The sequence below is a fragment of the Uranotaenia lowii genome, chromosome 1 (assembly GCF_029784155.1).
Source record: "Uranotaenia lowii strain MFRU-FL chromosome 1, ASM2978415v1, whole genome shotgun sequence".
NCBI lineage: Eukaryota > Metazoa > Arthropoda > Insecta > Diptera > Culicidae > Uranotaenia > Uranotaenia lowii.
The window spans coordinates 112993021-113013830 of record NC_073691.1 but is presented as its reverse complement, the minus strand read 5'-3'; the positions used below and the strand labels follow the sequence as shown (position 1 = coordinate 113013830).

General features: G+C 38.2%; 1 protein-coding gene across 14 annotated transcripts in view; it reads left to right on the top strand.

Moving 5' to 3' along the window:
* The window catches only part of LOC129738893 (serine-rich adhesin for platelets), a 160147-nt gene that overhangs the window by 92810 nt on the left and 46527 nt on the right, over positions 1-20810 (top strand). For 8 of the 14 annotated variants that reach the window (XM_055730221.1, XM_055730219.1, XM_055730213.1 and 5 more), the window contains one exon: positions 16220-16326. In XM_055730221.1, coding sequence (XP_055586196.1) covers positions 16220-16326 — 107 coding nt within the window. Of the gene's footprint in view, positions 1-16219; positions 17076-17713; positions 17759-20810 lie in introns of those variants that run through there. The other 6 variants (XM_055730211.1, XM_055730210.1, XM_055730217.1 and 3 more) reach the window with 4 other exon arrangements.

Here is a 20810-nt window from a genome sequence, read left to right as displayed (position 1 = left end):
TACACATGGCCGATGGTAGTAGTGAAACCTCGGACGACCCCAGTTTTTCATGATGACCAAGAACATCAAGCAGTGGACTTTGATCAAGAACCTAACTCCGATTTGGTAGGTATTTCTTACATTATAAAATGTTTAAAAAAAAAACATAAAAAAATGTCTCTTGTAGGAAGAGCTACAAGCAGCACCAGCGAAAAGGATCAAGAAAGCATCCCAAAAGTATGCGAAAGATTGGGAAACAAAATTCGGTTGGCTTTCTCAAAGTGCCGATAAGCAATCTGGCTATTGCAAAGTGTGCAAGAAAGATATTAAGTGTCTCGGTGGCTTCAAAGATCAACTCAAGCATGCTGCAAGTGAGAAGCACAAAACAAAACGAAAGTTCTCTAAACAGGACGCCAACACTGGAACGATATGCGAAACACTAGTCTAAAGGACAAAGTACGGAACGCAGAATTTCAGCTGTGTGCCTGGGGAGCTTCACGCAACAAGTCGGCTACAGAGATCGAAGAAATTGCTTCTTTTATGCGTCGAGTATGTACTGATTCGGACATCGCCAAGGAAATCAAAGTCTGTCGAACTGTGAATGACGATCGGGTTCCATTCAAACCAACGAACAACAAACGAATCAACGCGAACGACGGTAACGGTACCCAATTCTTCAATCAACATCAAGTCGACGAAAGCAGCGAAGCCGATGCGTGATTCCGTCGGCATGTACGAAACCGAAACCGATGGAGAGGGAAAAAGGGAATATATAGTATATATATATATATATATAATATATATATATATATATATATATATATATATATATATATATATATATATATATATATATATATATATATATATATATATATTATATATATATTATATATATATATATATATATATATATATATATATATATATATATATATATATATATATATATATATATATATATATACATATATATATATATATATATATATATATTATATATATATATATATATATATATATATATATATATATATATATATATATATATATATATATATTTATAAAATTTATTTTCATAAAGGGAAATCTCGAGAACCTTCTCCCATTTCTGGTCCATCGAAATCATCAATATCCACGCATCGAGAGGCTGATGCCAGCGCGGCGGCTGCCCATTTCGGAAGCGATTCTTCAACTCCTGGACCATCCAGGACCGCGTTCAGTAAAAACCGATGTTTTTGTCCAGAGATGATGATCCAAGTGCCACTGTTGTTGAGCTGGACCATCCAGACCAGTACCAGTCAAATTCTCGTCGATTTCATCCACCCAGGATGGTCAAGAGCATTTGAATGAACACATGGCCGATGGTAGTAGTGAAACCTCGGACGACCCAGTTTTTTCATGATGACCAAGAACATCAAGCAGTGGACTTTGATCAAGAACCTAACTCCGATTTGGTAGGTATTTCTTACATTATAAAATGTTTAAAAAAAAAACATAAAAAATGTCTCTTGTAGGAAGAGCTACAAGCAGCACCAGCGAAAAGGATCAAGAAAGCATCCCAAAAAGTATGCGAAAGATTGGGAAACAAAAATTCGGTTGGCTTTCTCAAAGTGCCGATAAGCAATCTGGCTATTGCAAAGTGTGCAAGAAAGATATTAAGTGTCCTCGGTGGCTTCAAAGATCAACTCAAGCATGCTGCAAGTGAGAAGCACAAACAAAACGAAAGTTCTCTAAACAGGACGCCCAACACTGGAACGATATGCGAACACTAGTCTAAAGGACAAAGTACGGAACGCAGAATTTCAGCTGTGTGCCTGGGGAGCTTCACGCAACAAGTCGGCTACAGAGATCGAAGAAATTGCTTCTTTTATGCGTCGAGTATGTACTGATTCGGACATCGCCAAGGAAATCAAAGTCTGTCGAACTGTGAATGACGATCGGGTTCCATTCAAACCAACGAACAACAACGAATCAACGCGAACGACGGTAACGGTACCCAATTCTTCAATCAACATCAAGTCGACGAAAGCAGCGAAGCCGATGCGTGATTCCGTCGGCATGTACGAAACCGAAACCGATGGAGAGGGAAAAAGGGAATATATATATATATATATATATATATATATATATATATATATATATATATATATATATATATATATATATATATATATATATATATATATATATATATATATATATATATATATATATATATATATATATATATATATATATATATATATATATATATATATATATATTCCCTTTTTCCCTCTCCATCGGTTTCGGTTTCGTACATGCCGACGGAATCACGCATCGGCTTCGCTGCTTTCGTCGACTTGATGTTGATTGAAGAATTGGGTACCGTTACCGTCGTTCGCGTTGATTCGTTGTTGTTCGTTGGTTTGAATGGAACCCGATCGTCATTCACAGTTCGACAGACTTTGATTTCCTTGGCGATGTCCGAATCAGTACATACTCGACGCATAAAAGAAGCAATTTCTTCGATCTCTGTAGCCGACTTGTTGCGTGAAGCTCCCCAGGCACACAGCTGAAATTCTGCGTTCCGTACTTTGTCCTTTAGACTAGTGTTCGCATATCGTTCCAGTGTTGGCGTCCTGTTTAGAGAACTTTCGTTTTGTTTGTGCTTCTCACTTGCAGCATGCTTGAGTTGATCTTTGAAGCCACCGAGACACTTAATATCTTTCTTGCACACTTTGCAATAGCCAGATTGCTTATCGGCACTTTGAGAAAGCCAACCGAATTTTGTTTCCCAATCTTTCGCATACTTTTGGGATGCTTTCTTGATCCTTTTCGCTGGTGCTGCTTGTAGCTCTTCCTACAAGAGACATTTTTTATGTTTTTTTTTTAAACATTTTATAATGTAAGAAATACCTACCAAATCGGAGTTAGGTTCTTGATCAAAGTCCACTGCTTGATGTTCTTGGTCATCATGAAAAACTGGGTCGTCCGAGGTTTCACTACTACCATCGGCCATGTGTTCATTCAAATGCTCTTGACCATCCTGGGTGGATGAAATCGACGAGAATTTGACTGGTACTGGTCTGGATGGTCCAGCTCAACAACAGTGGCACTTGGATCATCATCTCTGGACAAAAACATCGGTTTTACTGAACGCGGTCTGGATGGTCCAGGAGTTGAAGAATCGCTTCCGAAATGGGCAGCCGCCGCGCTGGCATCAGCCTCTCGATGCGTGGATATTGATGATTTCGATGGACCAGAAATGGGAGAAGGTTCTCGAGATTTCCCTTTATGAAAATAAATTTTTATTCAATCAATTTCACGCATTCTAAGTTTAAATTGGGTTGCTTACCTTTGGGAGCGAAATAGCTCCGTAAATCGGCATTACCTTTGGACATTTTGGTTTACGCGAGGATTTTGCTAGCCCAGAATCAGTCTCGAGATTCTACTTCGGAAAGCGTTGACAGTTCACGAAATAGTCCTATTTGCCGCTGATAGTGTTGGTGATATTATGCTGGTTGTTTCACCAACACTTTTCAGTTTTGGGACAATCAACCTCAAAAACGACCATGTTTGTCGACCGGCTGTTCGTTTTTTGTACCGAGAGTTTTGGAGGTTAATTGTCCCGTCTCATCTGTACACGCTCAGCAAGTGTGCGTAAGAAATGTCAAAAACAACTCTATAGAGATCAGTGACATTTAACGCAAACACACTAGAGGAGCCTATCTGTCGCGTAAAAGTTTGTAACATACTCTCGCGAAAAGCACTAATACACCCACGCGTGATTACCTCTATTAAAAGGAAAAAAAGCTTTCATTCATAGCACCAACACAACCAGCGGCGAGCGGGTGCGAATTCTATGTGAACGAAAGCTTGGACAACCGAAAGCTTATACCCATTCAGCTGTCAAAATAACTTCTGTATTCTGCTTCACAGTAAATTCAGTGTTGCCGTTATGAGCTCATGGATTTCAATAGTATTTTTTCACTAAAACGTTGAGCTTATAGAAATTTCTGGACAAATCTGGATAATTTATAAAAAGTCTGGACCAGACAACATGAGGTCTGTATTTCTGGATGACACACAAAAATTTGAAGATTCCAGAAAAATCTGGAAGGTTGGCAACGCTGAACATACGTCTGGCTGCGTCTTCGGCTCTACCATCAACATCTTCAATGACCAAGCTTCCATTGAAACCAATTGTACAGCGAACCATACCACAAAAACCGAACGAAAACTTTGCCGAGCAGTTACGAGCGATCACCAAGGAACACGACGCCAACTGCGCAACCGAGTATCCCACGACCCACCATCAAAGAAAGCTCCGAAGCAGCAAATTCTTCTACCAACGTACCAATGAACGAAGACGATCGTTCTGAAACACCTGTGAATGACGATCGGGTTCCATTCAAACCAACGAAAAACAACGAATCAACGCGAACGACGGTAACGGTACCCAATTCTTCAATCAACATCAAATCGACGAAAGCAGCGAAGACGATGCGTGATTCCGTCGGCATGTACGAAACCGAAACCGATGGAGAGGGAAAAAGGGAATATATATATATATATATATATATATATATATATATATATATATATATATATATATATATATATATATATATATATATATATATATATATATATATATATATATATATATATATATATATTCCCTTTTTCCCTCTCCATCGGTTTCGGTTTCGTACATGCCGACAGAATCACGCATCGGCTTCGCTGCTTTCGTCGATTTGATGTTGATTGAAGAATTGGGTACCGTTAGGAAGCTTCGTCATTGAAGATGTTGATGGTAGAGCCGAAGACGCAGCCAGACGTATGTTCAGCGTTGCCAACCTTCCAGATTTTTCTGGAATCTTCAAATTTTTATGTGTCATCCAGAAATACAGACCTCATGTTGTCTGGTCCAGACTTTTTATAAATTATCCAGATTTGTCCAGAAATTTCTATAAGCTCAACGTTTTAGTGAAAAAATACTATTGAAATCCATGAGCTCATAACGGCAACACTGAATTTACTGTGAAGCAGAATACAGAAGTTATTTTGACAGCTGAATGGGTATAAGCTTTCGGTTGTCCAAGCTTTCGTTCACATAGAATTCGCACCCGCTCGCCGCTGGTTGTGTTGGTGCTATGAATGAAAGCTTTTTTTCCTTTTAATAGAGGTAATCACGCGTGGGTGTATTAGTGCTTTTCGCGAGAGTATGTTACAAACTTTTACGCGACAGATAGGCTCCTCTAGTGTGTTTGCGTTAAATGTCACTGATCTCTATTTCGTGAACTGTCAACGCTTTCCGAAGTAGAATCTCGAGACTGATTCTGGGCTAGCAAAATCCTCGCGTAAACCAAAATGTCCAAAGGTAATGCCGATTTACGGAGCTATTTCGCTCCCAAAGGTAAGCAACCCAATTTAAACTTAGAATGCGTGAAATTGATTGAATAAAAATTTATTTTCATAAAGGGAAATCTCGAGAACCTTCTCCCATTTCTGGTCCATCGAAATCATCAATATCCACGCATCGAGAGGCTGATGCCAGCGCGGCGGCTGCCCATTTCGGAAGCGATTCTTCAACTCCTGGACCATCCAGACCGCGTTCAGTAAAACCGATGTTTTTGTCCAGAGATGATGATCCAAGTGCCACTGTTGTTGAGCTGGACCATCCAGACCAGTACCAGTCAAATTCTCGTCGATTTCATCCACCCAGGATGGTCAAGAGCATTTGAATGAACACATGGCCGATGGTAGTAGTGAAACCTCGGACGACCCAGTTTTTCATGATGACCAAGAACATCAAGCAGTGGACTTTGATCAAGAACCTAACTCCGATTTGGTAGGTATTTCTTACATTATAAAATGTTTAAAAAAAAAACATAAAAAATGTCTCTTGTAGGAAGAGCTACAAGCAGCACCAGCGAAAAGGATCAAGAAAGCATCCCAAAAGTATGCGAAAGATTGGGAAACAAAACTCGGTTGGCTTTCTCAAAGTGCCGATAAGCAATCTGGCTATTGCAAAGTGTGCAAGAAAGATATTAAGTGTCTCGGTGGCTTCAAAGATCAACTCAAGCATGCTGCAAGTGAGAAGCACAAACAAAACGAAAGTTCTCTAAACAGGACGCCAACACTGGAACGATATGCGAACACTAGTCTAAAGGACAAAGTACGGAACGCAGAATTTCAGCTGTGTGCCTGGGGAGCTTCACGCAACAAGTCGGCTACAGAGATCGAAGAAATTGCTTCTTTTATGCGTCGAGTATGTACTGATTCGGACATCGCCAAGGAAATCAAAGTCGGTCGAACTAAAGCGACTTCCATGATAACGATCGTTTTCGGAGAAGGCCAGCATGAGGATCTCGTTAATCATCTGCGACTGAATGCTTTCAGCTTGATTGCAGATGAATCTACGGATTTATCCAACAAGAAGTCACTAGCTTTAGTTGCCAGAACTAGCTACTGGAAGGATGGAAAGCTTTTCGTTAAAGATTGTTTCTACGATCTAGTCCAGATAACTGAAACTGACTCGAGGACTTTGTTCAATGAGGTCATTGCGCTGTTTAGCAGGGATAATATTCCATACCAGAAAAACTTGATTGGTTATGGTGCTGATGGTGCAAATAATATGACGTCACCAGGGACCTCTCTTGCCGCTAGTGTGTTTGTCATAGCATTGCACAGTGGTGCAGAACATCAATCTAGCTGTACGAAATTAATAGCGCCCAGGGATGAAGAGATCGACATTTGATGTCTTCAGCAACATTGTTCAGTTTTACAAGGAGCATATTCTAGTATCAAAATTTTTGCCTAGGGGTCCACCGATAGCGAGATAAAAATGCTAACTTTTTTGTTTTTTTAAATTAGGGTTTTGATGTCTTCGACAAAGTTGTTTATCTGATCAAAATACATAAGTTTGTTGAATATGTCAAAGTTCTGTCACATCACCCTCAGGAGTTACAGTCAAAGTAAAAAAAAATCTCTTGAAAAAACAGTTTTTTGAACCTGACACTTTGTAGATTGGATAAAATGGTTCGTTGTCTTTGAAACAAAGTTGTAACAAGCCACGATGTACATTTGTCTCATACATTATGATGGGTTTAGAAGTTGCTGAAGCTCTATAGAAAGCATTTAGTGTATTTTATTGGCAATTTTGGAAGGCTCATCCATCGAAAAGTGCACATTTTCGCAACATCCCCTTTTTTGTGATTATTGTTGATGATAAGCGGAACCATTACCATTTGAAATTAGCGCGGAAATCGGTGGTACTAGTGGGGATTTGAATGATTGAAAATACATATTTTATGTAAAAATTACCTATTTTACTTATAGAAAAAATGTTAAAAGATTTAATTGATTAATAAAATGTTGCAGTTTTCTTTTATATATTTTGTTTTATTAAAATGCATTTAAATTCGATTAAAACTTATGACTCAACGAAAAGACAAAAGCGAATTGCTTGTAAGATTGGTTACGTTACTTGGATACAGTTACTTGGAACCAGTTATAGCAGTTATATTGTAATGGCAAAATTCTATTATTCAAATACTAATTTAGTGCTCTACCAAATTTAACAGTTAAGTTCCATTATTTTTTTTGGGGTTTAAATGATTTAAAAAATCGAATTTAAATGTCTTTTAATAAAACAAAATATGTAAAGAAAACTGCAACACTGATTTTGTCGGAGACCGGCGAGTTTGGGACGATCCGCTTTGATGTTGTTCTCACTGTTCTCAGCTTTGCATAAAAAGCATTTGTTTTTCTCGGGCCTCGAAAATGTCCAATGAACAAGTTCGCTGGGATTTCCTTCTCCACCTCCATGTGTACGCCTCTTATCCCACTGTACACCGGGTACGCATAGCCGTTCGGATAACGTTCCCGAATTTGCTGTCGCACTTTTCCGTATCTGCCCATCATCAGGGCAATTTCTCGGTCATCCACTTTGGGTGGCAGATTGAAGATGCGTACACTGCAAAAAAATCGACACTTAAATTGTATGTTTCCCCACACATATCCTCCAGAAATTGTTCGACATATAGATTGCATTTGATACGAATAATATCTATCTATTTTACACATAATTTGGAGGTGTAAAAAATATATGGTTTGACTTTTCTAAATTGAGCGTGTTAAACCGTCAAAAAATCATCGAATTCGTCTGTCGATGATTTCAAAAATTTTCAAAGTGGCGCGAATTGAGTTAGTAGCTGCCCGAATTGGAGCCGGAAAGAAAATTTTTGCACGAAACGCCACCGAACAAGGACGGTTCTTCCCTTTACCTGTGAAGTCGGATCGCGGAAAAGTACAACTGGAGCAGCTCTAACAGACAGTATCGCTCAAATTGAGAGAATCTCCAAGCAAATGCCGCAGCCGGCAAAAATCTCGAGCTCAACCGCTAGTTTCAGAGGAGGCTATGCCAAAATCTAGACGGATAGCTACGGTGAACATCAGCTGGTCCAGATTACTCCGAAGGTAAGTCCTCAATCGAAACAAGAAATCAAAACTAAATCATCAATTTCTTCCTCTTCCTTTCACAGAATGCCGGAATCTAACGGTCCTCCATCCAGAGGGAATCAGGACGGGAGCTTAAGGCTTGAACTTATTGGTGTTATCCCAAAAAACATGTGAAAGTTAGAAAAAACCAAAATAAAATTGGCGATGAATATGCTTGAAAGTCTTTTTGTGTTTTTTTTTACAATAAGAAAATAATCGTGATATGAATTTTCAATAGCAACAGAAAATTTCAGCAAATGTGCTATAGACATGTCCACCATTTGAAGTTTCTTATTGATTTTATTTGACCAACATATTATTTTTTATGTGTCGCAACCCTTAAGGGGGGGGTAGGGTCTAACGGGTAAAAAAAAACACCATTTTCACGATTTATTTCTAGAGCTATCGTTCAAACAAATGTATTCAAATTTTTTGCATTATACAAAGCATTGTTAAAAGAACATTTAGTAATTTTTTCGTGAAAAAATATTGAAAAATGAGCCGGTGACGGAGCACTTTTGAGGATGCCTTTTAGAAAACAGGATTTGCGGTGGACACTGTATCTCAGCACAGAATCATCTGAAATCAAAAAATCCGAGCAAAATATTTTTAATAGATGTTTTTCTAGACCCCAACGTTTTTATTTAACTTAAAAAAAATTTATGAAATTTTTATGGCTGTTTGAAGTAAAAACTACGATTTTTCACGAAAAAATCCGCCATTTTTTATCTGTAAAATCTTCCCAAAGTAAAAAAAATAAAAAAGAAAAACGTTGGGGTCTGGTATTTTATATGTAGAAAATATGTTCCAAATTTGAAAAGAATCGGATAAGTAGTTTTCAAATGACGATGTCCACGGACTTTAAAAATGTGCTTTCGAGAAAAACGCGTTTGAAGTTTCTGCTCTTGCTTTCTTGCAGTATTAGATAGGAGGAGATAAAGGCCTATAATTTTTACAGTTTTGCTTCAATTGACTTGAAAATTTGACACAACATTCTTGAAATGTTTTACAATAAGAAAATCAAAAAATAAAAAAATCGATTTTTTGAAAGTGTTAGACCCTACCCCCCCCTTAACCATTCTATGTTTTTGCTATATGTATGGCACATACTCGGCATATGGGGCACAAATTGCAAAAATCTATATAGGCTCACACATAGCCCCAATGTGTCGATTTCGTTGAGTGTATGTAACGAAATTGTCGGCTAGCCATCTCAAACGGTACGAATGCCACCTCTCGCTCGTTGCTGGTATAACGGTATTTTTCCTCCATCGAACTGGAAAAATTGTTGAATGACGCCTCGTCATTGAATTTGATGTAGAATGACTGGTTGTTCTCGTCTTTGTAAATGCTGTACTTCTGATGCCGGAATTTTAACAATCTTGGTGATGAAATGTAGAATTTCCAAATGACTTGATGTTCTGATTTTGGGGGTAAACTGCATTTTCAACGTGTTTTTTTCTCGTCTCAATGTCCGTTTCTTTTTGGATTCCGCTTGATAATTTTTTTCACATGAAGTGAATCGCGACACTTAGCTTTTCTGAGAGCACTCGTGAAAGGCGTCTTGATTCATCGGCGTCCGAGCGAAAACTGAGCTCTGCTCTCGATTATACCCGATTAAACCGCTGCAAAAAAAAAAAAATGATTTTTTGCTCCCATATGTTTTTTCGATGCGATTTGGGTCACCAAGCATCAGTGTAAAATTTGAGATGATTTGGTTGATTCCTGAGTTAGCGCAATGTGTTTCAATTTTGTATGGAAATTTGTGTCGAAGAAGAAATTTTTGCACATTAAATCATCCAGAAAATTCAAATTAGCTTGAAATGAAGTCAGTCTTTGATTTTTGGTTTTGACCATTCTTAAGCTTCATTTTTTGCTAACATGACAAACAGCTAAGAATTTTAGCAAAGATTATATAAATCATTTAACTCTCTGGCAATGCAAAGCAGCTTTTTAGATTTTTTATTTTCATGCTACGGCTACACAGCTTTCAAATAAGCAGAAAAAAACGCAAAATTTAAAAAAATTATTTTTATAACATAGAATAACTTTTTTGGGGTACAAGTTAGTTTTCTGCTTTGTTCACATGAATTGTACTGCAAGAATCAAACAACATTTTTCATGCAAAGTAGAATTTTGAAGAAAAATTTTGTTTTCTAATACAAAATTAAAACTCGTTGCGCTAATTCAGGACTGAATGGATGGCTTCCAAAAAATTTATTACTATTTCTGGCAGCAAAAAACAACCAAAAAAAGTTACGGGAGGTGTAAAAATTTAAGAATTTGAAATCTCCATACAAAGCTTGCAGCGGTCTAATGCCCGATATAGTCCTATTTGCCGCTGATAGTGTTGGTGATATTATGCTGGTTGTTTCACCAACACTTTTCAGTTTTGGGACAATCAACCTCAAAAATGACCATGTTTGTCGACCAGCTGTCCGTTTTTTGTACCGAGAGTTTTGGAGGTTAATTGTCCCGTCTCATCTGTACACGCTCAGCAAGTGTGCGTAAGAAATGTCAAAAAAAAACTCTATTCATAGTTGTTAAATCTCGAAGATATTGGTCACCCTGGCTAGAATGAAAACGCCTAAAAGTATACCAATGTTTTGCGCTATAATGTTGCCAATTTCTTCATGTGTTTTTGTATTGTTTGATTGTAAGTTAAATGCGCGGGAAAATCTGTAATTTTCGATGCAATGAAAATAAAATCTCTCTTTCAAGTGTGACGATCACGAGACAGGTTGTCTTATTTAATCCCATCCGAAATGGTCTGCCCAAACATTGGTGCCGTGACCAGGATGGGTAAGATTTCGGCAGGAGTTTATCCTTCCTGTACCGCGTTTGAGCTCGCCTGTCGGATAATACGGAACACAACTAAGTGATTTGTGAAGCTAATAAGATACCTAAGACGTGTGCCAGATGTACTGTTATCTTGGCCCGATTTAATCCAGATGGTTTTCGAATTTACCGAAAGTTCAGTTCCCGATAGAAGGCTACTGTAAGGACCGCTGTTCGAGACTAGGATCCGTTGACCCGCAGCAAAAATTATCCATTACAAGATTCGGAACTCTCGCGGAAATCGACGGACAAAATCCAAAAGCGCAACCATCAAATGGTGCGGCAGAAATGCAACTATTCAGTAAAACACGCTAAGGAAAAAAAAAACAAATTTATATTACACGGTCGGAAATTACTAGCAGTTTGAGGGTTCATTTGTACAACAAACACACTGAGGTCTTTTTCTACGTGGTCTTGGCTTTTTTGGCAAAGTTTTTTTTCCTTGGGGGCCGTTCAGATACCACGTGGACAAAAAAATGAGATTTTTGACCCCCTGCTCCCCCTCCGTAGACAAGCGTGGACATTTGGCAAACCCCTACCTCATCCCCGGATGTCCACGTGGACAGGTTTTAATTTTTTTTTTCTAAAACTCATTTGACAGTTAGAAAAGACTACTTTCTGCTTTTTGTCATTGAAATGACTGATTTAGATAAAAAAAACGAAATAGCATTTCCTGATATGAAATAGTTTAAAAAAAAAATAAATTTCTTAATTATGATATTTATCACTTGCTTTCAAGTGGCTACTAGTTGTTTAAACTTAAACTGGAAAGCTTTGCAATTTTAGGATTTTGAATAAAACATCTTAATAAAACTAGATAAAATTTATCTGCATCTGAATCAATTAAACTAAATTAAATTAAGACCTTGGTAAAACAATCTGTATTGTAACATAAATCAGGATCCCAGTCAAAATAAATACTTGGCCAAGTCATCAAAAACCTTAATCGCAATATCCTCAGCACTGTTCCGTGGAATTTGGAATCAATGATAAGGCTCAACGAGATATGCAATACAAACAAGTTATCTGTTTTAATTAAAGATTTTTTTTAAAATTGAGGAATCTGAATGCGCGAAAACGAGTCAGGTTCTCAATTTAATTGAGTCAGTGGCGTAGCTTTTCTCCAAAAATTGGTGAAAGTCTGGGGGAGGAAGACTGAAATTTGCTGTATCGTTTTCTGTATCGTTTTTTACTGTTCGGCAAAAAGCCAGCAATTGTTGAAAAGATTTGTAATCGTTCAAATTTTAACTTTGGATGATCAGTTTCGTGTAGCGAGTCATGTAACTCAGTTGTTTAGGTGCTAAATTTAGATTTGACTATATTTTTAGAACTACCATTAATCAAACTATTTTTATTTATCAGCTTCAAAACTTTGACGAAATTTCTGCGACTCAATACGCCTGATCATGCAAGAATTTGCCAGAGTAAAACAAAACCTAATTAAATCATTGTTTCACGCAAAACAAGTGCTTTTCAGCATCAAACAAGTTTTATTAAAAATCTCTAAATAAGAAAGTAAAATTTTGAACCTTCGCACTGGTCGGTAGATTGATGAGAGAAATTTGATGTTTGAAAGATTTTTTTCTTTTTTTATTCAGTCTTCCTCCCCCAGGTGAAAGTATGTCATAGTGCATTTTGCAAATGTATTTCAAATTTGAACAAAGGCATATTAGAGTACATTTTAAACCCCCCGGAACGGGGGGTACAAGTGAAAAATTCAATTATCGAGAAATGTTGACCTTTTCTGTCAGTAGATGGTGTTAAGGTTTGTTAAAAAAAATTGCCGGTTGGCATTTATATTAAACATTTTAAGAGCTAGGTATCTTTGAATATATTATTTTTGCCCGCAGTGTTCATGTCCCGTAGTAGTTGTCCCGCAGTATCGATGTCCCAGAGAATTGTCCCGCAGAGCGATCGCGCAAAGTTGTCCCGCAGAGTGATCGCTCAGAATTGTCCCGCAGTGTTGTTGTCCCGCAGAGCTGTTGTATCGCAGCGTTGCTGTCCCGCAGATCTGGTGTGATCCGATTCCAGTAGCCAAGCATCCATTCAATCACCTTTCCCTGATACGAAGAAAATCAATCAGTCGTCCAATAGCGTTCGATTTGAGTTCAACTAATTTTGCTCAACTAGTTTCACTACTGAAAATGCACTTCAGAATCAGAAACTAATACCGTATTTGTTTTCACCACCAGAAAGTGTTGCACCATCCACGCTGAAAACGAGCATGAATCGAGTTTTGCCCTCACCTTTGTTGGTGTGCGTGAAATGTGCAGTGTCAACAGAAAATATCAAGCTGTCAAAAATCCATTACAGCTGGTATTTGTTTTCGTTTGATTTCGAAAATTTATATCAAATTTACTTTAGTTGATCATTGTCTCGTAAACAATATGAAAATTTTAGTTTGAATTTATGTATTATGTTAAATTTTGAAAATTTCCGTTTTATTTTACGAGGCTTGCTTGGTAGATTCGCCTCTGGCCCTGATGATAATAACTGCAATACCGGCTGATTCTGGGCGGTCTATGTTTGCTGCTGCTGGACTGCAGTTACCCCAGCTTGATGGTTCCGATATTTTGTCTTGAGTAGCGTTTATTCCCCGCAAATCTGATCTTCGTTCAAATACTTTCATATTTAAAAAAAATTCTGAAGTCAAAACCTCGAACTCGGATCGCGGTAGTCGGGGAAAAGAATTTTGATAACAGACCGAAACGAAACGAAATTCAAGATTCAAGCCCCCAATGTGGGTGCAGTCTCGAACTACCTTTTTGAAGGGCAACGGGTTGGAATCCGGGACTTGGCGCAACCGAGCATCGTCACCCTAAAAGCACAGTTCTTTCCCGATTTTCACGCACTCGGGGGCTTCAACGCTCGAACCTGGCTTGTAGCAGAGAAGCTTCGAAACAGCTTAACGCTTCTTGCTGCGCGAGACCAACTTATGGGACCCGCTCGAGCAAGAGAACTCTTCGGTTTGGGCGATTCCGTCAAATCTTTGGGTTGGACTTTTTGCACTCGTATTTGCTGCTCTTCTTCGGCATCGCCTGGAACCGATTGCAGCAAGCCTTCTGGGCACATTTCTTCTTGGGAGCGTCCGATCCGCATCCTCCATTTTTGCCTGAAGATGAAAACGGGTGACTCTTGCCAGTTGCTTGAGGGCCGAGATTCACTTGTTAGATTTGGAACGTGCAATCCGGGTGAAATTCTTCGCCTCTGCTGGAAACGGCACTGGTATTAAATCCGGAACAAGTTTCCGTTCTTCGGGATAAATAAAGGAAAAAAAAACAACTCGAACGCAATTTTTGCGGTATAGAAATAAACCAGACCAGCTGATATTTGTTTACATCGGGAAGCACGCGTTCTGTCAAAATTCATGATAGTATTGGTGAGAGCGCGAGCAACACCGAATATTTTCAGAGTGTTCCACCGTCCACTTTATGGTGCACTACCAGTGGACCACTCACCCTGAAAACGAGCGTGAAAACAGCAAAAAGTGCACTACCGGTAGTGCCCCGGTGCACCACCAAATGAAAACGAATTCTCTATAAATCAACAACAAAACTAGGGCTACCTATAGTAAAACGTTTGTTTTAGTTGGCCGGTATGTTCAATCTCGAAGATATTGGTCACCCTGGCTAGAAAACGCCTAAAAGTATACCAATGTTTTGCGCTATAATGTTGCCAATTTCTTCATGTGTTTTTGTATTGTTTGATTGTAAGTTAAATGCGCGGGAAAATCTGTAATTTTCGATGCATCTCTCTTTCAAGTGTGAAGATCACGAGACAGGTTGTCTTATTTAATCCCATCCAAAATGGTCTGCCCAAACAATAGTCTGTTGCGCACCCATCTGATTATGTCAGTTTACTGTTTCATCCAATATGCCACAATTTTGGGATTTCCAAGTTGTTCACGTGGTCCCTAGTTATCATTTCTTGGCCAAAATCATCCAGCAAGCCCTAATTAAAGCTTTTCCAACTTGACACTAGAAAAATGCTAGTGAACTGATAACATGAATCGAAGGTTTTTGAAAGGACAGCCTGTTTTCGGATTAAAGCTAAACTCAGAATATATGTTGCATCTTTTCCCGTCAAGTTAACGAGAAATCATGTGTTTATCATGTCGAAAGTTTGTAGATTTTTTTTTTAATTTAATAGGTACTTTAAAATACATGAAACAGCATAAATTTTCAGAAAAAATCCTTTCTTTCGTTGAGTAATAAGAAAAAGACTCTATTTCAGGCTAAAAACGTGACGAAAAAGTTTCGTGGGATTAATCATTGACTTTTAATTAGGCGTCCCCTTAATGAGATTATTCCGTCGAAAGCTGAGGCCGACTTGGTGTCGTTTAGGTACATAGGTAGGATGTAGTCAGCTGTTTGAAAGGTCGTCTTGGGCAGCACGCCACAATTTTCTGTTGCCGATGGGAATCGCGAGAGTACAATTAAATTAATATTTCATTGATGGCTTTTCTTCCCGTTCCATCCTTGGTTATCCCCAACAACGGTTAGGGTGGAAAATATTTCATGGATTAGGCCAGAAAAAGGAGTCATATGAAAAATTCCAACTGCGAAAGACTAAGTTAACGCAGTTAGGGATTCCGTTTGCACTACTTACTTATGTATAACCAACGGTGTTAATCCCAAATAATTTGACTAGTCTTTCTGTTATTCTGTAAACGAAAGTGTTATGTTTCTATTTATTTAGTTTGTTTCCAAATATCTCTTTAAAATTAATTGTTTTCAAAATCCTTCGAACTTAGATGTTGTGATTTTGCATATAATTTACGTTAATTTCTTTATATTTAACTAAAGTTTACAGTAGATATTTAAATCTTCAAAATAAAATCTCAACTCTGTCTATGCATTAATGAATAGTCTCATTTTTACTTATTTAACGCCATTTGTTCAATTTCTTTCAGTCGGCTAAACGGAGGCAATACCAGTTCCTGGCGCCACAGCATGTCCCGTGATCTCAGTTCGGATATCGATTCCATGTTTTCGCGCTCCGGTGCCACACTTCCTAGAGGTGATTATCGTAACTTTTTCAATTAGTTTGTTTCGTCCCCATAGTCGATTGATATTTTTTATGTAGACCTTTTTATTTTTACTTTTAATTTTTGTTCTTTTTTTTGTTTTACTGTATTCTTCTTTCTGAACTACAATAACTGATTATCATTTTCTATTACTTCACCACTCGTCCATCTGAAGAAGTAAAAAACCGCTTAAAGGTGTACCTTTGAAGGATATTTTATTTATTTTAAAGGCATAGCAAAACACATAACAAAAAAGAGTGTGACATTTCAGAACTCCCACATTGACAATACAACAACAAAACAGCTATTGAAAATAGATATATCACACCTAAACTGCAACAAGTCCCAAATCAAGTGAATGAAATAATAATGAACCTGCTGATAACAGAAAAAAAAACTTTAAAACTTTACAACATTTATATTTAGCGAATAAAATAGACATAACAAAATCACCTAATTATACTGTGCGAAATTTATCCCAAATTAAGGCAATTCATATAGTGTTACTGAGTTTGCGTTTTTAAAGTAAGTTAAGTGCCACCATCATTGGATTTTTTTAAATGTAGGAGTTAACTATGTGCTTTTGTTGTAAGTTAAGTAGTTATGTTATGATCTTGCATATGCATTAATAATTCGTTTAATCTATTTATGAAGTGTAACATTAAATAGATGTTTGGATTGACGATATGAAATGAGAATAATTTATACACAGAAATGCAATAAAAATATATGCAAATATTGTTTTAAAAAATCTAGATATTTCTTCGTTTTATTGTTAATCCTTGCTCAGTCAACTTAAATCACCGGTTTACGCGATACTAGAACATCTGAGAAAAAGTATTCAATAAACTACTCGCAGGCTCAATCCAAAATATTTGTTTAGTGTTCCTCTCAGTTTTAGTTCGATTTTATTTATAATCTTTAATTTACATTACTGACCAACAGCTAGACGTACGATTTGTTTTTTTTCGCTTGGCGTTTACATTTTAGCAAACAGTATACCAAACCCTAAAAAAGCAACTATATCTGCATCTAAAACATGGAAAAATAAATAAAAGAAGATTGCGATAGATGGTTAAAGTTGGCGATTTTTATACCGAACGAAAATCATCTATGTATTTTTCAATACTTTGGACTAGAACGAGAGAGGTACCTAATCGAATATTTTGAATAACCTCCCCATTTTTCGGTCGTTCATCGGTCTTGCGAACGGTAGTTTTCGTAGTACAAAATTAACGCAAGAATTCTAAGTCTATTCGTTTAGCTTTAACCATCTGTCAATATCAATGTAGCTGAGTGTTTTATATGAACATCGAACAAACATTGTTTGTGTGTGATCGAGTATCGTTTGTGATTATTGTTTGTTCATATTATCAATAGCAACAAGTACTACAACAACGCTTAACATGCAACGAATAAATCAAAGTAAGTAGACATTTTGTTCAATTTTTTCCGTTTTTTTCCTTTCTTGATAATAACCTCAATGATCGATTACTATCACTCTAATCCGCCTAACTGGAATGTTTTCTATCTTTACATTCCTGTTTGTCTGTCTAGCTTTAAATTCCTAATTTTATCAGATGCACAGCTTATTGTTTTGATGTTGTTACTAATATACGCTGGGCTAAACTTAACTGAACGGGTAAATTTTGTACCACATACTTCATGTAATCAATATCCTGGTTCGGTATTTATGACATTTTTCAAATAAAAATTTTGAAAATTTCCATGTACTGATGTACAAAAGTAACCCATTTAATTGGGACGGTTTTTTTTTTATTTACAAATAGTTTTATTAAGGCATTTTACTTATAAAGTTTTTAATAGCCGGGAGTATAATTCCTAACTTTGGGGATGCAAATGGTTCGATTCAAGGATATTGTATTATCTACGCAAAATAATGCCATTTCAATAAACTCCGAACTTTCTGCGTGTTATAAACACTTCTTTCAAAATATTTTGACGTAATGAAATCACGGTTTTTGAGAACTAATACTTATGGGTAAACATCCGTAAAAATAAATTTTACAGCTTGTTTAACTTAAATACCAATGTTCCGAAAATAACTCAATTCTCATGAGCGACACTGAAACGTTTTCAACAGCTAGTGAAAAACCGAAAATGTCGGTTGGTTTATCTCCTAGCGGGGCAAAGATAGTGTTTGACAGCGCTGTTCCGAGGATCAATGAAATGAGATTTGAAAGAAAGGCATTCTTCCTTCAGTTGGGATTCCCAACAGAGTGAGGAACTATCTGATTTTCAGTTTCATGTTTCACTCAATCACATTTCTTGCTCTCTCAATCACTCACTCACTCGATCCCTGATCGTTGATTAAATGCTGTCTACCTTATTTATCCTGCTTTGTTGCTGCTATTTCTTTTTTAGTAATAGCCATTCAAGCACACAGGCATTATGTTTGTATGTATATGTCTGCCAATATAGCAGAAAACACGTGGGCAGTATGAACCGATGTCAGGACACTTTAGTTGAATTTGAGTCGAATGGGATCATGCATCAGTTTTTAATACACTTCTGATCCACCAAGTAGCAGCGTTGCCAAATTGCAAACAGCTCAAATCCGGTAGGTTTGCCAAAAAATAATAAAATGTGTTCTGACTTTGGCAAAATGAAACTTGGTTTTGTCGTTTTTTTTGCATATATTCACAAAATCTCCTAAATGTTTTCGATAAACCGTAAATAATTCGTTAGCGCCTAAATATATTTTTTTCGGAAAACGCACCCAAACCAAACCAAACCAAATCAAACCAAACCACACACACACACACACACACACACACACACACACACACACACACACACACACACACACTCACACACACACACACACACACACACTCACACACACACACACACACACACACACACACACACACACACACACACACACACACACACACACACACACACACACACACACACACACACACACACACACACGCACACACACACGCACACACACACACACACACACACACACACACACACACGCACACACACACACACACACATACACACACACACACACACACACACACACACACACACACACACACACACACGCACACACACGCACACACACACACACACACACACACACACACACACACACACACGCACACACACACACACACACACACACACATACGCACACACACACACACACACACACACACACACACACACACACACACACACACACACACACACACACACACACACACATACGCACACACACACACACACACACACACACACACACACACACACACACACACACACACACACACACACACACACACACACACACACACACACACACGTGCCAGCTGCCTTCGCGCTAAGCGAAACATGCAGAGAGCACGAACTCAAATGGAGAGAGACGAGCGTAGGCCGCTTTGCAAAAATGCGAAAGGAAACCTATGCAAGGCAATTAAAGAGAGTAAAAAGGCATGTTTAAGGAAACTTTGTCTTGGGGCGATGCCTACAGGATAGTTATGGCAAAAAACCAAAAGCGGTAGCTCACCACCTGAAATGTGCCCCAACAAACTGAGGGAAATAACGAGAGAGCTGTTCCCTCATCATGATATCAATAGCTGGCCGCAAGTCCCGTACGACTGGGATACAAGGGAGGAGGAGTTTTTTTTTTGTTTCGATTATAGTCGTTTTACCATCTTTATGGTATTCGCGACTTTATCAACGTTGCAGTTGGCGGATCGTTATTGAAAAACTTTTCCGGTACAACTGTGTTCGATGTTTACTCTTGGGCTCGAACTCGCGGACATCGGCTCAGGAGACAACAGACTTGCCAACTGAGCTATATCACAAGCCCTGAGGAGAGATACCGAAATATCTCTGCAAATAAGTGGAAAGCTATTTCCAGAACCGCAAGGTTCTATACATGACGAGCGAAGGATTTCAGGAAATGGATGTTACAGCTGGAGTTCTGTGGAATATTACGTATGATGAGGTGCTTACATTGGGCCTGCCAGAGGGAGTAAAGTTGGTTGGTTTCGCGGACGACGTCGTGCTACTAGCGACGGGTTACTCTACAGAAATCGTCCAGCGAAGAGCTTCAGAGGCTGTAGATGCGGTAGAGAGCTGGATGCACTCCAAAAGTTTGCAGTTGGCTCACCACAAAACCGAGATGGTCCTGATATCAAACCTGATTTCACCGCAAACAGGCAGGATTACAGTTGGATCACTATCGAATCAAAGCGTGAGCTTAAATATTTGGGTGTGATGATTGACGACCGGCTCAGCTTTAAAAACCACGTTGAGTATGTGTGCAAGAAGGCGGCAACAGCAACGGCCGCACTCACGAGGATAATGGCGAACAACTCGGGGATCCGAAGTAGTCAGCGAAGGATAATTTCGAGTGTAGTTTCGTCAATCCTTCGATATGGAGGGGCGGCCTGGAAATCTGGTCTTAACATCCAGTGTAACCAGCAGAAGCTGA